The sequence below is a fragment of the Fusarium sambucinum genome, chromosome I, assembly GCF_050947815.1.
Source record: "Fusarium sambucinum isolate potato_lamoka chromosome I, whole genome shotgun sequence".
NCBI lineage: Eukaryota > Fungi > Ascomycota > Sordariomycetes > Hypocreales > Nectriaceae > Fusarium > Fusarium sambucinum.
Genome location: NC_139294.1, coordinates 10,407,513 through 10,422,083, shown reverse-complemented (window position 1 = coordinate 10,422,083; position 14,571 = coordinate 10,407,513). Strand labels below are relative to the sequence as shown.

General features: G+C 47.8%; 5 protein-coding genes across 5 annotated transcripts; 3 read left to right on the top strand and 2 right to left on the bottom strand.

Annotated features, from left to right (window-relative positions):
• Positions 1-1,985: 1,985 nt before the first annotated feature.
• FSST1_006099 (uncharacterized protein) lies at positions 1,986-3,069 on the bottom strand (the record flags this gene model as incomplete). The annotated part of the gene is made up of 2 exons (XM_083232435.1): positions 1,986-2,261; positions 2,977-3,069. 2 exons carry the CDS (start codon positions 3,067-3,069, stop codon positions 1,986-1,988), a joined length of 369 nt encoding a protein of 122 aa, XP_083089529.1.
• Positions 3,070-4,923: 1,854 nt separating this feature from the next.
• Positions 4,924-5,516, top strand: FSST1_006098 (uncharacterized protein; the record flags this gene model as incomplete). The annotated part of the gene is made up of 3 exons (XM_083232434.1): positions 4,924-5,094; positions 5,139-5,270; positions 5,328-5,516. 3 exons carry the CDS (start codon positions 4,924-4,926, stop codon positions 5,514-5,516), a joined length of 492 nt encoding a protein of 163 aa, XP_083089528.1.
• Positions 5,517-5,752: 236 nt separating this feature from the next.
• Positions 5,753-6,694, top strand: FSST1_006097 (ribosomal RNA-processing protein 7-domain-containing protein; the record flags this gene model as incomplete). Its single annotated transcript, XM_083232433.1, has 1 exon — positions 5,753-6,694. One exon carries the CDS (start codon positions 5,753-5,755, stop codon positions 6,692-6,694), a length of 942 nt encoding a protein of 313 aa, XP_083089527.1.
• A 1,255-nt stretch (positions 6,695-7,949) lies between these two features.
• Positions 7,950-10,053, top strand: FSST1_006096 (ADIP-domain containing protein; the record flags this gene model as incomplete). The annotated part of the gene is made up of 2 exons (XM_083232432.1): positions 7,950-8,132; positions 8,179-10,053. 2 exons carry the CDS (start codon positions 7,950-7,952, stop codon positions 10,051-10,053), a joined length of 2,058 nt encoding a protein of 685 aa, XP_083089526.1.
• A 355-nt stretch (positions 10,054-10,408) lies between these two features.
• FSST1_006095 (uncharacterized protein) lies at positions 10,409-12,624 on the bottom strand (the record flags this gene model as incomplete). The annotated part of the gene is made up of 4 exons (XM_083223796.1): positions 10,409-12,053; positions 12,105-12,289; positions 12,339-12,547; positions 12,597-12,624. 4 exons carry the CDS (start codon positions 12,622-12,624, stop codon positions 10,409-10,411), a joined length of 2,067 nt encoding a protein of 688 aa, XP_083089525.1.
• Between the last annotated feature and the right edge of the window lie 1,947 nt (positions 12,625-14,571).

Below are 14,571 nucleotides of genomic sequence, written 5' to 3'. Positions count from 1 at the left end.
TGGAATGGAAGTTATGGGGAGAAACAAGGTTCATTCATGAACCGACAAGGTTGATATATCACCTTTGTTAAGATTTATAAATTAGTTTTCTGTTCTCAAACGACATAAAAAGAAGCAAAGAAACCTCGTGCACAATATTATTTGCAGATCTTTGCCGTTTTGTTGACCTTTCTTTGTAGTTGGGTTGTCTGAGTAGGGGCTGGGCACCACGAGCTCATGGTAGTCTCCAATCTACAATGTACAGACCCAAACGAGTTTTGCAATTGACACGAGCTCTCCAAAATGATTGAGATGATGTATTAAGCTACTGTACGTTGCCTGTGAGTATACATGGTGAGTTACGTTGCGTTGAGAGTGAACTTACTGTCGACAGGTGACCTGGACGGGTCAGAAGAATCATATCTGGCGATACACTATTTATATTCGTAAGAGAAAATGAGCAGTGACCCCAGCAGTGTTACCCCAGAGGTATAAAGGAAGTCAGAACAGTAGAGTAGATACAGTGTAGCAAGACCCCAAGGCTGCACTATTTTCCCTATATGATGTGGCAATGTGACAAACAGCAAGTCAATACATTAGTTGCAACCAGGGTAAATGGGTTACATTGTTTACATGCGACAGACATGCTGAAAGTGGACTGCCTTTCATCACAGTGGCCATCCTGACAGTGTTGGCTATTCAATATGAGCCTAGCTAGCTATTAGCATCAACTGAATGAGAAATAGGATTATACTCACACAAATCTTAATTGATCCGGCTATCAGACAAGCAGGAATCCTGATTGTCGCATCTTCCCGTCCCCGAGTCCGGCCCGGATGGCCCCTTTCATGGAAACATACTCTCTCACTGCCTGCTTCAGTGCCATGTGATATTAGCACATTCTCCCACGTTCATGGCCAATTTATACACAACCGGTATTATTCTACAACATGATGCGAATATCAGAGATCTTTGGGCGAGACCTTCCAGGTGATGGAACTTCCTTGTGAGTAGCAGAGAAGTTTGATCTCCTTAGTCTTGGGGTCTAATAATAAATAGTCTAGGAAGTCTAGTCTAAATAGCATAAACTACCCTACTACTTCCATCTCTTATGCTCCTAGAGGCCAATCTACCTGGTATCTTGAAGACTTCTTACCATCTTAAAACCTATCACAAAAGTTTCTGAACTGCTATTTGTCTTTAAACTTGTCTGAAAACAGTTATCTGTATCGACCTGGGCGCCTACCTGAAGATGGAGCACAACACCCTGAATGACATTCAGCGCCGTGATATTGACTACAAATCTGTACGACAGACTTTTATCTCGGCACGTTGGGACTAGTATTGCTCCATGGAAGAATACAAGAGTTATCAGAAGAGGGAACCCATGCGTTTGGCGACCGACGCGCCAGGGAGGAGCTAATTATCTAGTAGTCAGTCTCGACATTCGGCCAAGACACCTCGTGCTTGGAAAAGGCGAGGCAGTAAATTATCCCACCTTGAATGAAGCAGAAAGTTGACGAACGACAATCTAGCTGTTACCGATGAAAGCAACATCCGCGTTGTCCTTGCCACTATCTGTAAAGCTATATGTTAGAGAACTCTGTTGCTCTTCGGGTAGTTGGCCCCTCTCTGTCTCATATCAAACGGCGCTGGGAGGTACTCCTATTATCAACAGATGTCTGCCACCGACACGAGCAATATAGAACTCCGACTGTTAACTCGATGAAAAACACGCCGAAGCTTGAGGCATACTACCTGCGCTGCGAGCCAACTTATGGCAGACTTCCTCCACCATTACTATTTCTAATCGTTTATGCTGCATATACATCGCCCCCGATCTCACGGCTTGCATGAAATACCCTTTCCTTCATCCAGCTACCTCTTTCGAGCAAGAGCTGGGTTGTTTGTCCACTAAGGGCGCCTTCGATTCAAATTCTCCTTGCAGAGACAGCATTTGTACAAAGTGGCTTTCGTAGAATACGGTGCCAAGAAGGGCTCGACCGTCAAGAGGAAGGATAAGGGCAATCGGTCTTGATGTGCCCTTTCTTATGGCAGTGACTGTAGATCTCCTCCGATTTGGGCTGCCGGGATCGTTTGCTGGATCCAGAAATGCTAACGCCAGCACCGCGCTTGTGAGGGATCTTGGGAGGAGGATTGTTGTCTTGCTTGGGGGAACCAGGGAGAGGCATGGCCTTCAAGGCCATGTACTTGGCGAGGGCAGCGTTAATTTTGGACAGGGGCTTGGGGGCATCGCCGATGGTAGAGTCGCTATTAGTGGACTGGGAAGAAGACACAATGACAGGGCAGGCAGAGTGAGAAAATGTGCTAGGTCTGCTGGTGCTGTTGCTGCTGTCATTAAGGGTAAATAGAAGAAGAAAAGTGTCCTAAAATTAGTACCTATAAGATATAAAATTACCAAGTCGGCTTATGCTGTTTAGACAAGACTTCTTTGGCTCTTTAGCTTTATATCCTAAAACTAGGGCTTAAGATTGCAGCACTTACTCTCACAGGGCTATCAATGTCAGTGTAGATCGATTTAAAAGACGGGAAGAATTGTACAAAGTGCGAAGCCTGGCCCACGCCGTGGTCTTGGTTTCAAGCCTATAAAGAACGGTGACTCTAACACATTAGCTAAAAAGAACAATGCTAACTTCAAGGCTATATTCCTTGCCGGTGGAGGGGTGAAGAAATCAAAGAAGACAAGGAACAAGCCAAGGAGAACTGACCCTTCTCCTCTCCCCTTTTGATATAAGCTGTTATACATTGCGTGTGTACGTTGTTACTTCTCTCCACAAGAAGTCTCACATTACACTTCGAAGTCTACATCGAGATCTGCCTGCATTGGACGGCAGATAAACAGAATCTACGCCATAGTTATATAGAGAAACCAGATCGCAACTGCAGAGATCCTCCTGGGTGCTCGGAAGTTTCTCCTTGGTGTTAAAGAGCTCCTCCCTGAGGGCAACAACAGTCATCTTGGCCTTGGCCATGTACCTGGCGAGGGCAGTGTCGACCTTGGAGAGGAGTATCGTCCATGGCCGAGTCGCCATCAGTAGGCTCGGGAGAGATGGGCTTAGAAGAAGACATGATGTCAGAGTGGTATAATGCGCTGGGAATGCTGTAGTAGTAGTAGTAGTAGTAGTAGTAGTAGTAGTAGTAGTAGTAGTAGTAGTTGATTTACCCGCTCGAGGTCACTGCTGGGGTGGGCAACCTCATCAGAGCCAAGGGGAGCATCTTGGACAGGCACAGTGAAGATCCCGGCAGCCTCCGCGGGATCGTGAGAGTTGCTACAAGAAACTAAAGTAAGAAAAATGAGACTCGGCAAGCTGTGGGCCTCAAAGCACTTATTGCACAGCCAAAGCTATTGCTGCCGGTGTCTTCGAGTGTCTCTGTTCCCGTACAGAACGAGCGCTCTGTATATTGACGTTGACAATGAAAGAGGCAACTTGACTGTCTGACCCGTCTATTTCTATAGCGGTGGCCTGGCACACCGTCGGCATGCCAGTTTATGTTATCTAGACCATACTACTAGGTCATTTATTCTTATATCATAAGACTTAGGTTAGATTTTATGTTACTTAGCGGGGACTTAGGTAGTCAGGCATACCTCTCTCAACCACCACAGAGTTGTTTCCTACCCCCTGGGTTCCTGGGCCGAAGATAGCAGCGGGCTCCCCAACCGCGCAATAGTAAAGAGGCTTGGAGTTGCCTCGGGTTGAGGAGAGCGCCTACGGATATTTGCTTTCCTGGGTGTCTAGTCATGTTCGAGGTTCATCCCTAGTGCTGAATACTACCGAATCATATCGTCCTGTGTTTACGATTAAGCCGCCCTAGGTGGCGTTCCTCTAGGATGATATCGTGTGCGTTACGGTAATGATTTCGAAGGGCCGATTCATCTGAAAACTTGGCAGTTTATGGAGAATTAGCATCTGGAAAGTAACTGCTAGACAATAGCCCAGACTAAATACCTATGAGCGCATCTAGTCGTTATCATCTGATAATAAAGTTCCCCGAGTTGGCGCCGTAAGGCTGGTCGTTGGGGATAGAGGCAGACACAGTGATTAAAATCCTGCGTATACATATACTGAATTGGCATGCGGAAGAAAGGCTGAGTTCGAGATAATAATAGAAGGGCGATGGACCAGTGCCGCTATTTATAAGATAGAAAAAAAAAGTAGAGTCACCTGGCTGGTCTGGCTGGCTGCCTAACTGACTGATTGTGCGCTAGCATTCATGTGGAAATCTATACAAAAATCAATATTTTTATTTGTACTTTATTCCCAGTCAGATCAAGTCTGTACAAGTGGAGGTCTGGTTTAAAAATCCGAGAAAAGTCATGCCTGCATGCTTTTTTGAAGCAGTTGGATGTTGGCGTGAAAGTGACATTACGACATGTCGTTGAATCCCCTCGATGTTATTTTTTGGACCCTGATCGATCTGCATTAAAAATGGTGGGCACCCGGTTTAGTTCAAGAGGCAGACCAATCAGTGTATCCAAATAACGTTGACAGCTTGGCGCAACCCCATTTTACCGGGAATAACGCGGCAGTTTCATCAAGCGCAGCAAATGGCTGAGACTCTCTTATGTTCTCGTATCGTTTTATGCCTACTCAAGTAATATTGATCGCTGCAGTATCTTGGACTAAGGCTTCCTAAACTCATAATTATTTGACTAAAAGATAAAATACTTTAGTTTTCTTATGAAACCTAAGGCCCACCATTAGGTCATTTGTCTTATTGATTGTACTGATGGGAGTCTTGAGTTGGGTTAGGCATCCGTATGCATAAACGGCAATTGAGCTGATGCGCTTCAGAAATTTGAAAGCCGAGTTTTTGATTGGCTGTAATGAATGATTGCAAATAATTCTAGCTTCTCTCTCAGATGCAGCAGCAAACCCAGCAGCAACAAACTCAACAGCAGCAACACGCACACACACGGACATGCAAAGGATGTTTGCACCGTTTTCCGCCGACAAAAAGGCTGCTGAGGAGTCGACTAGGAAGGTCAAGAAGGAGGAGGATGAGAAGGAGGGACTCGACAAGACCGTGGAGAAGAAGGAGCCCGAGCAGGAGAAGAAGAAGGACAAGAAGCGCAAGTCCAAGGACCAAGGCGTAAGTACACATACTCTTGAGAATATCCATACTAATATCATTAGGGCCGTGATGCCGTCAAATGTTACCACTGTCAACGCATGGGGCACAAGGCCCATGAGTGCCCCGAGCGAGAAAATCAGCGCCAAGCTGACCGTACAGACGGGTTCAACTTGGCTTATATGACAGTCAACCCTGTGAGTCTTCCATTACTATTTAATGTTCTTTGAGTCATTTCTAATCTTCGTTTTTAGCGTCTTGACGCGTTAGATTTGGGCCTGGCAGCCGAGCAGAAGAAGACCAAGGAGGCTGAGAAGCGGGCCGAGAAGGCCGAGAAGAAGATCAAGGAGGTCGAGAAGAAGCTAGAGGAACAGGGCAAGAAAATCGCCTTCTTCGAATACTTCCTTGAAAAGAAGTTCCCCGTCCAGCCTACCACCGAGTAGGCAGTCTTGTTTCTTTTTTGTTTCTTTTTTTGTTTCTCTTTTTTTGATTTTTCCCACTCTGAACTCAAGGTATGTGTTGTCCACATGAACTTGGTGTAAGTGGGCCGTGCGAATATGCAGAGATAACTGAGCTTATCTACAGTGGAGACTGACTTTTTTTCTTGATGCAGCAGGACCTCTCTCAATCTTGCACGATCAACTTCAACATTATTTTGATACCCCAAACGTCAAGCGCAATGGCTCCTCTGGAAGAAGCTGGAGATCATTTCTCCACACTCCCAGTCAAGATCCCCGCGACATCATCATACCCAGTGACTGCCATTCATGAGATTCGCATACGGAAAAATGCGCCCAAGATCCCAACCGCCAACGATTCGCGAAGTCTATTCCTCAAGAACATTCCGGCGGATAGCACAGAGCCTCACTTTCGCTCAATCTTTACGCAGCTCGTAGGAGCCGGTCGATTCGAGACCATCATCTTCGAGAACGAGTCGCGAACAACGCTGGCCATTGATCCCGAGCAAGCCACAAAAGTCGCAGGTTTCGCAAAGAAGAGAAAGCGCGGAGACGTCGAGGCTGAAGAGAGGGAGCGCGAGGAGGAAGCTGCGCAATTACCGCTGATCTGGTTGCGACGTGTTCAGCGCAGCAGCAGTACAGCAGTTGTGCTTCTAGCAGATGAAAAGAGTGTGCAGTTGGTACTCAAGGCTATTTCGAAACTACAAAAGAGCAAAAAGTATCCTACATGGGGTAGCGATTTATCCGACGACGTCCCTGATCTTGGCTCTACATGGATCGCATCACATCTACAACTATCACGCGTTGACAAGACCGCGACACAAAAGGCTGTTCACGCCTTCTTTACCTCATTCAACCGCAAGGAGAAGGAAGCTGCCGAGGTTGCCAAGAGACTCCGCAACGAGCCCGACGAGGATGGTTTCGTTACAGTCACTCGCGGCGGGCGATCTGCCCCCGCTAGCCGAAACGAGGCCGAGGAAGCCAAGCGCAGGATGATCGAGAGGGAAACCAAGAAGAAGTCAGAGCTCAAGGACTTCTACCGCTTCCAGATGAGAGAGCGACGCAAGGCGGAGCAGATGGCTTTGTTGAAGAGATTCCAGGACGACAGGAGAAAGGTAGATGCAATGCGGGAAAAGAGAGGCAAATTCCGGCCTGAAACCTGAAATGTATTAATATGAAGGCTATTAACGTAAGTCATAATCAACTGTTTTACTTTTTTCTTTCATGATGACGTCGCGGGGCCATCGAAGCATGATGGGGTAGCGAGGTCTATGACCTCCCATCTGGGTGCCGAAAACGACCGCGTAACAATCTTCTCAATTTTGTCTGAAATGCAAATTTTACTTTTTGTTATTGAGTCTACTGGCGAATCACCACTGATGAATTAGTTGCCTGTTACATATAAAACGAGTGTCCACTATTTACAGGACTGATTCAAGCCATCTCCGTATTGATACCGAAATCGACTACCTGCGAGTCAACATGCCAAGTCACTCGTGCTGATAACGCCATCAACCCGACGCAGGGTTTTCAATCCGTCGCTTAGATCAACGATGGGCACAACACTAACGGTTGTCGAACCTTAGGGGTCCTCGAGACCAGGTACGGATATGTTGGGCAATAAGGGCGAGGCTTTCGGGCCTTTGGTTTCTACCCAATATTTCTTTGTAACACTCTCGGGCCAAGATGATATCAAGGCGGGCAATGCGGGGTGTACCCTGTCAAGACAAGGGGAGAGACGAAAATATAGATTCAGGCTTCAAAACTCGATCAGGGTCCACTGTGTTTGAGATTTGTTCTAAGTGAGTGTCCATTGTGTCATACTTTTTATGTCATGTCGTATGTATTATGTGCATGCTATGTAAACAAAAGCCAACTTGGCCGAGTACATTATCACTACATCATGGCCGTTTCTTTGACCTTGTTACTGTCGTCAACCGATGTGTAAACATGGATGTTTGTTTAGTTTCGACCCCATCACCACCCTTCGAGAAGGCGTTCTAGTCTCACGGGTGGAACTTTCGGCCCAGGCGATGACCCTGAAAAGAACTAGAATCAATAACGTCTTGTAATAAGAAAAGCTTTGCAGTGCCACCTGTCGAGCGTTGTCTTGTCTACCTGTCAAAAGGATGACCCCGGCTGGCCGCCGTCGCTCAGGCCCGCCTCACTTTTCCAGACTTCCCATTGGTTCGGGCATTGTTTACTTTTTCCCCCACATAGCAACCAGCTCTCCCCACCACAACAATTAAAGCAGAGCTTGTATACCTTACCTTACTCGGACATCCTAGGCAGTACAGCTTAATTAATTACCGATGCGCAGAGATTGGTGACAAAAAGTCATCATTCAACCTTCATCTTTAAAGGGGTAGTCAGGGAGGCTATGTGCATCATTTTCCCCTCAGCGACCCTTACACCACAATGATCGATACCGACAACCTCCGTACAGCTTCGCTGTATATCAATAACCAACTTCTGTCCAGAGGTTTACTTCGCGATGGCCAGACCATCGAGTTCGCCGGTGTGGCCTTTGATGGCCATGATGCCGCAGCTACAATGGGACGCATTGTGAGCGTTCTAAATGATTTAATACTGAGAAGAGATGTACGTTGTCCCTTATTAGTCTTGGTATCCAACTAACATACCACAGCGTGATGCAGAGCATCGTGAATCCCTATCGACGACCATGCGCACTCTGCGCGCCGATAACCTCAAGCACAACAACGATATTGCGCGACTTACAGAGAAACACAACGAGGCAAAGAGGAAGCTTGATATTGCAGAAGCCTCCGAAGCCGCACTCAAAACCCAAATGAAATCCGCCGACGCCACCATTCGCGGGCTGAAAGAAGAAGTCACCCGTACAAAGGGACTCGTCGCCCAAACACGCGCTGCATGTGCGACAGACGTTCGCAGAAGAGATCGTCAAATTGATACCCTAAAGAAGCAGCTCAACGAAGCTGGACGCGCGCGAGGAGCTCGAGGCAACCCCGGCGTAACAACCATTACCATTACAGGCGATATCGGCGATGAGAAGTCAACGCGAAGCGCCAGGACGTCAGAGGATTACGATCTACACAACGAGACGAATGCATTCCTGGCAAACCTGGCGCAGAATCTTAGTGAGGAGAACGAAGCCATTCTCATGGTGATGCGAAAGACGATGCAAAAACTCCGAGATATGAGCGGTTGGAGTAATGGCAGCCAGGATACCCTTGTCACCCAACAACAAGGATGGCAAGACATGGCTGCAGAGCTGGACTCTGTATTAGATCATATGCGAACCATCCTAACGAATCCCTCTTTCGTGCCGATTGAAGAGGTCATGGTTCGAGAAGAAGAGATTAGTCGCCTCAAGGATGGGTGGGTCAAGATGGAGAGTCGCTGGACAGAAGCAGTTCATCTTATTGACGGCTGGCGAAAACGCATGGCTGCCAACGGACGGCCAATCTGTGACGAAGAGCTCCAAATGGGACTGCGTCTTAGTCCTGTGAGGGTGAGAGACGTGGAGGAAACAAGACATGCTTCTGGTCTAAGGCTTTCAGCAGTCGCTGAAGAGGAAGATGAAGATGTGCATATGAACTCCCCATGCCCATCTCGCTGCGCCCCAAGTGTGCAACTCGTTCCAGAGTCAGAGCCAGAAAACGACGATAACGGCCATGAAAGCGACGCTGAATCTGATTACGACGTACCAATCGACGATTATGATGTTGACGAGCCTAACGTGCAAATCCTCCAACAATCCACCGCCGCGCCCCTTTACCACCGGGAGCAAGACTCCTCACCACTCCCTGAACCCCCTCAACTAAGTCCCCTGAAGGATTCCGCCTCTGCAGGAAACAGAGGCTCCCATCGATCCAAGCAACCAGGAAAGAGGGACTTTACCACGATAGCCGAAGAGGATAACTGGGATCTCCCTCTGGAGACAAATCCGATTCCTATACAATTCGAGCCTCGAGACCGTGTCTCGTCAAGCTCATCCCTTGAAGAAGCTCTTCTCAGATCTTCCAATGCTACCCCAGAAGCAAAGCCTACTACGCCCAGTCGACAAAGCTCCCAGCGCAGCGACCAAACCGACGCAAACCAAGGCTCGCCCAATCGTTCACCTCGCCGGACTGCGTCTCGTCTTCCTCTCCCAAGGAACGCTGAACCCGCTCCTCAACAAAGTCCTCTCACAATGGCAACCATCGCCGCCAAGCTGGCTGCTTCAGAGCGAGAAGCAGACGCTGCTCGTGTTCGAGCCAAACTCCGTGCCGCGAGAAGCACCCGCGGTGTTCAAAAACCTAAAATCGGTTCATCCCAACCTGAACCCCAAGCCGCTGATCCACCAGCCAAGGAACCAGAGCTGAAAAGAAGCGACTTTGAGAATGTAGACCCTGTAAAGAGGGACCCAGTGCCAGCTGATGACCAGTTGAAGCCAGAGAAGCGCCGCCGTGCTCGCCGTACGAGCAAGAAAACATCACGGCGAAGGAGTACGCTAAGTCCGTGGGAACTTGAAAGCTTGATGAATGGAAACGTACAGTAATAAATTGTCTAATATGTTGAAACCTGGAAAGCTTATGGCAAAGGCCTGGCGTTTGGTGCAGAGAAGGAATCCTGGGGCCAAGTTCACTACTTTCATTTAGCTTAACGAATACCATTCAAGGACTTTACGTGGAAAACAGCAAGTTTCGGAAAATACTAGCGAATTCATATATAAGTACACTTAAGATGCGGCCTCATAAAATACCGTTCCTCGTGGCGAGCAACCATTATAGACCGTTAAATCAGACCGTAAGCATAGCATGCATGGCAACCTTTAACCCACCCTTCCTTAACCCGAACTCCCAAATCAAAATATAAAGCATGTCGTTATCTCTTAGTGGTAATCCATTCTGTCGTTAAAGGGCAGGCGCTGTGGCAATGAGTGCTGACATGACAACAAAACCACCAACCGTAGCGTATCCTACGGCTTCGACCATGCGACGAAGACGCTTGGGTGGCGGAGGTGCGACTGCCGCATGTTCCTCCCGGCGGAGGGAACTTGCGGCCCGTTTGAGTGGTCGGCATGTGGCCTGTTGAGGGATCAGGGGTTCGTCAGACTCGATAATCTCTTCCTCGGCAGTGAGCTCGGAGATTTCCTCGGCCTTTCTCTTTGAGAAGTTGGGAGTTTCAGAAAGCTCCTTTGTTTCCTTAGCTGCTTCGTCTTTGTTCTCTGCTGCGGTGAGTGTTTGCGCTTCACCTTCCAGAGTGACATCCTCCTGGTGCTTCTTCTGGGGAGCCAACGCCTCGGCCAACGCATCGGTGATGGGCCCGTCAACACCACAAGGCTTCTTGCTCTGCTCAAAGCTAAATGCAGACGTCTCATCCAAAACGGGCTCTTGAGTGGTGATTTCTGGCTCAACTTGGTGGAAAGGACCTTCAGGGGAGTTAATGAATCGAGCGCCCGAAGCTGTCAAATCAGAAAGTGACAATTGATCAACTCGGTCGATCTGTGGGATCTGAGTGAGTCGATCAGTGGCTTTCAGTGGTTGCATATGGCAAGGTGCAGCAGTTGGGAAGTGATCCAAGGGGGGTGACCATTGTCCAGAATTGATTCCGACATTGGCCTTGTTGATTTCCCTCGCCTCAAAGAACTCGGGTTTGCCTGTCTTTCTCGCCATAGTCTCGACTGCAACTTTAGTCGGGTAGGATTCAAAGGTGAACGACTTGTTAGCCCAATCGGAGATTGAAGGCAGCATCTGAGAGGAAGCGGGGGCAGTATTTGGCATAGGAGACAGAGGATAAAGCTCGTTCATCCTGGTGAAGGAAGCTTTGCCAGGTGCAGCCCTGTGGGAAAAGTCGGGCGGGCTGAAGACATTTGTAGTTTGGTCTTCAATGACATTGATCTTTTGCTGTTCAGGGGTATCGTTGTTTGCACTCGAGGCTTGTGCTGGGTTATCGCCGGTTGTTTTTTCGTCATCGTTCACTGAAGGGGTGAAATCGGCAAGGTCCTCTTCTAAATGGTCAAAACAGGTCATGAAGTCGGATTCTGCCAACATACCTTCTTCAAACTCATCGTGCTCGTCAAAGCCATCGTCTACCGACGCAGAATCTCGGTTATCTTCAACGTCACTAACAGATGAAGAATCAGAGTGAGGCACTGAGAAGACATTGTCTGTCTCCTTAAATGCAGACTGATCCACTTGAGGGTCTTCTCCCATCTCCTCATCTTCATCCTCTGAATAGTCATAAAGGATTATGCCGTCATCGTCAGAGACTGGCTGAGAGAGATGCTCTGGCTGGGAGAGATGCTCTTCCAGTCTTGGAAGTGTCAATACAGGCTGAAGCCGAGGTGCATCAACGCACAGGTTGGAGGGCAAAGATCGGTCTTCGTCGCCTGTCAAGTCGATCGGAGCATTATTCAGTGCTGATTTTCTATGGGTAGGGAGGAACTGTCTCGCGTAAAGCATCTTGCAGCTGTTTTGTACCTGATCCTCGTCACTGCTGATGTCTTCGCAGTCAGTATCGTCGGGTACCCGGAAAGAGTTTCCGCGGGTTTCAGGGCTATGATATTTGTCAGTTGCGTGGTGCTTCAATTGAAACAGATGAGCATACCTCAAAGGCCCGAATCTAAGAGTGGCCTCGATTGTTGTGGGTGGGTATTTCTCCATGCCTCTGTCAATGGAAGTGCCAAGCATGATTTTGTCTCCGGTCGAAATTTCTGTGTCCTCGTTTATGTTCAGGCGGACGTCGTTCTTAAATGTACCGTGAAGAGAGTCCGTGTCCTGGATATAGACTTTCTAAAAAGGGTCAGTGTATAAAAAGTTCAGGCTGTGATAGAAAGCTTACTTGGGTTTCGGGGTCGAATGTAAGAAGGGCATGCTTGCGGGACATGACTGCCGAGTCGAACCATGCGTTGGACTTGCCCGCTTCAAGAGACGTCTTCCTCTTACTTGTTCTTCCGATTTGAATCGTAGGGCTTTTCTTGCTGAGGAAAATGTGACGCTTTTTGAACGCAAAGTTCGGAGGGGGGTTCACGCTCGAAAGTGTGATCAAGACTGCGAACAAATTAACATGAGAGTTGGAAAAGGATAAATTAAACTTTACCTTCATCGCGATACTCTGGGACCGCCATACCGACCAAGTAACCAGCCAAACTTTGTCGAATATGTAGACTCTGTGTATAGTATCTTGTTTGCGTAATGTAGGGCGTCTTACACCTGACGATATGCAGGCGGAAGTGGGTTTGGTATCAGTGATATACAACGTAACGAGCCGCAGTCGTAAAGAAGAGAAAGAAAAGAAGAAAAAGAGTCGATGCTTGCGGAATAAAGGAGGTTTAGAAAGAAGAAACAGCAGAAGAAGAAAGGTGCAAGGCAAGCAGCATGAAGGTGATCCGAGAGGTGCTGGCAGGAAGGCCTGGGGGAGGTGAAATACCTAGAAGTGGGGCAATGGTGTAAGGTCACTGCCGTATCAGGCAGACAGGTGACAGCCAGGAGGCAGATAAGCGGCTTATCGGAGCTAAAGTCGATGGTGATAGCGGGCCCGGCGAAAGTAACCCCGCCAGGTATGGTGACTTTGATGTTCAGGTTGCTCGACGGTAAAGTGAAAAGGAACTCGGGATTTGAATTTGCAATAAGATAAAGGCAAAACAGAAGATTGTAGATTTAAAGTATCTTAAGATAAGTTAGTGCTCGAGGTTAAAGATGCAGGAGCATCACTGACTCCCTTGGTTTTCAGGGTCTAAGGGTCGAAATGGAAGTCTCCCTTTAAGTGAGTGGGTCGCACTGTGCCCATGCTATCGAGACATCTTGGGCTGATTCTGGACTATGAGATGGCAGTAACATCACGACGAGTACTTGCCTTGACAATATCATTCGGCCTAATCATGGCAGATTGATATCATTTGTCAACGTCCCCATACTTCGAAGAGTAAAACTATATCGAATGGTCATAGATAGACATCAAAATTGAATCGTTATTAATTATGGCTTGGAGCGGCTGGCGAATGCCTCAACCTCACTGTATCAGCCACTGTTAAGCCCGAAATAGTGCCAAAAATGACCACATGACTATTAATGGAGCGAGCTCCATTACAAACCCCGCGTCTACAATCATTTCAACCACTGCATCATGGTTAGTTGGGTACCGGCGATAAGGCGACAAGTCCTATAGTGAAGTGTTTCGGCTGTAAAGTACTGTATGTCGTAAGCTCGGGGTTTCAACCCCCTTTGCGTTATCATGCTTGTCCTTGGTGATGAGGGGTTGCCTGTCTACACTTTTGATGGAATTCAATATGCACTGTAAAGACAGGGCATATCATATCACTCAAATACGCCCACCTGCCTACATGAGGCAAACAACCTCTACAATGTTGGAAGATTACGGTTTCCGGAGTGTATTTGAGTCAGCTAAGAGGATGCAGTGTCACCGTCAACCCTTTCCCAACAAAGCGACCATCTCATCATCACGGTCCCTCGCTTATTCGAGTTGCGTTCTGATTTGCACGCCTTCAATTCTCTCCATGGTATAACTCATCTCAGGAAATCACACACTTTCACACAATTTCTCGGCACCTCGGTCTATCCGGAACTTGGGTCAACTTTGTTGTTCTTTTGATCTGCCACAACAAGTACCCTACCTAACCGGGCAATGAACAATGGCACAGACATTATTGGACTCGTAATCCTCGGAGTTGGGTCGCAGTTTGGACTCGTTCCATATAAGTTCTTCCGCTGCTGTCTCCCTCCTATTCAGGTTTCACATCAGCTGTCCGTCTACCTTTCATGGGTAACCTTGTTGAACCTCGGCTTGAGATCACCAATCCCAACATTTTTGAATTCAGATTGCCGACAGGTAAACGCAACATACGACGCAAATCAGAGCAGATCGACACTTGCTCAGGTATTCATAAGACAACGCGCTGATTGAAGCCATCTTATCAGCAAGGGACTAAACGCGTTAAGTGATGATCGATGACGATGTTTGAGACAAGGGTCATTAGGTGGAGCGAAGCGGGTAAGTGGAACAAAAAGCGGGACGAAGCACTAACATTCCTTGTCCCTTTCCTGGGGTTGCCCAC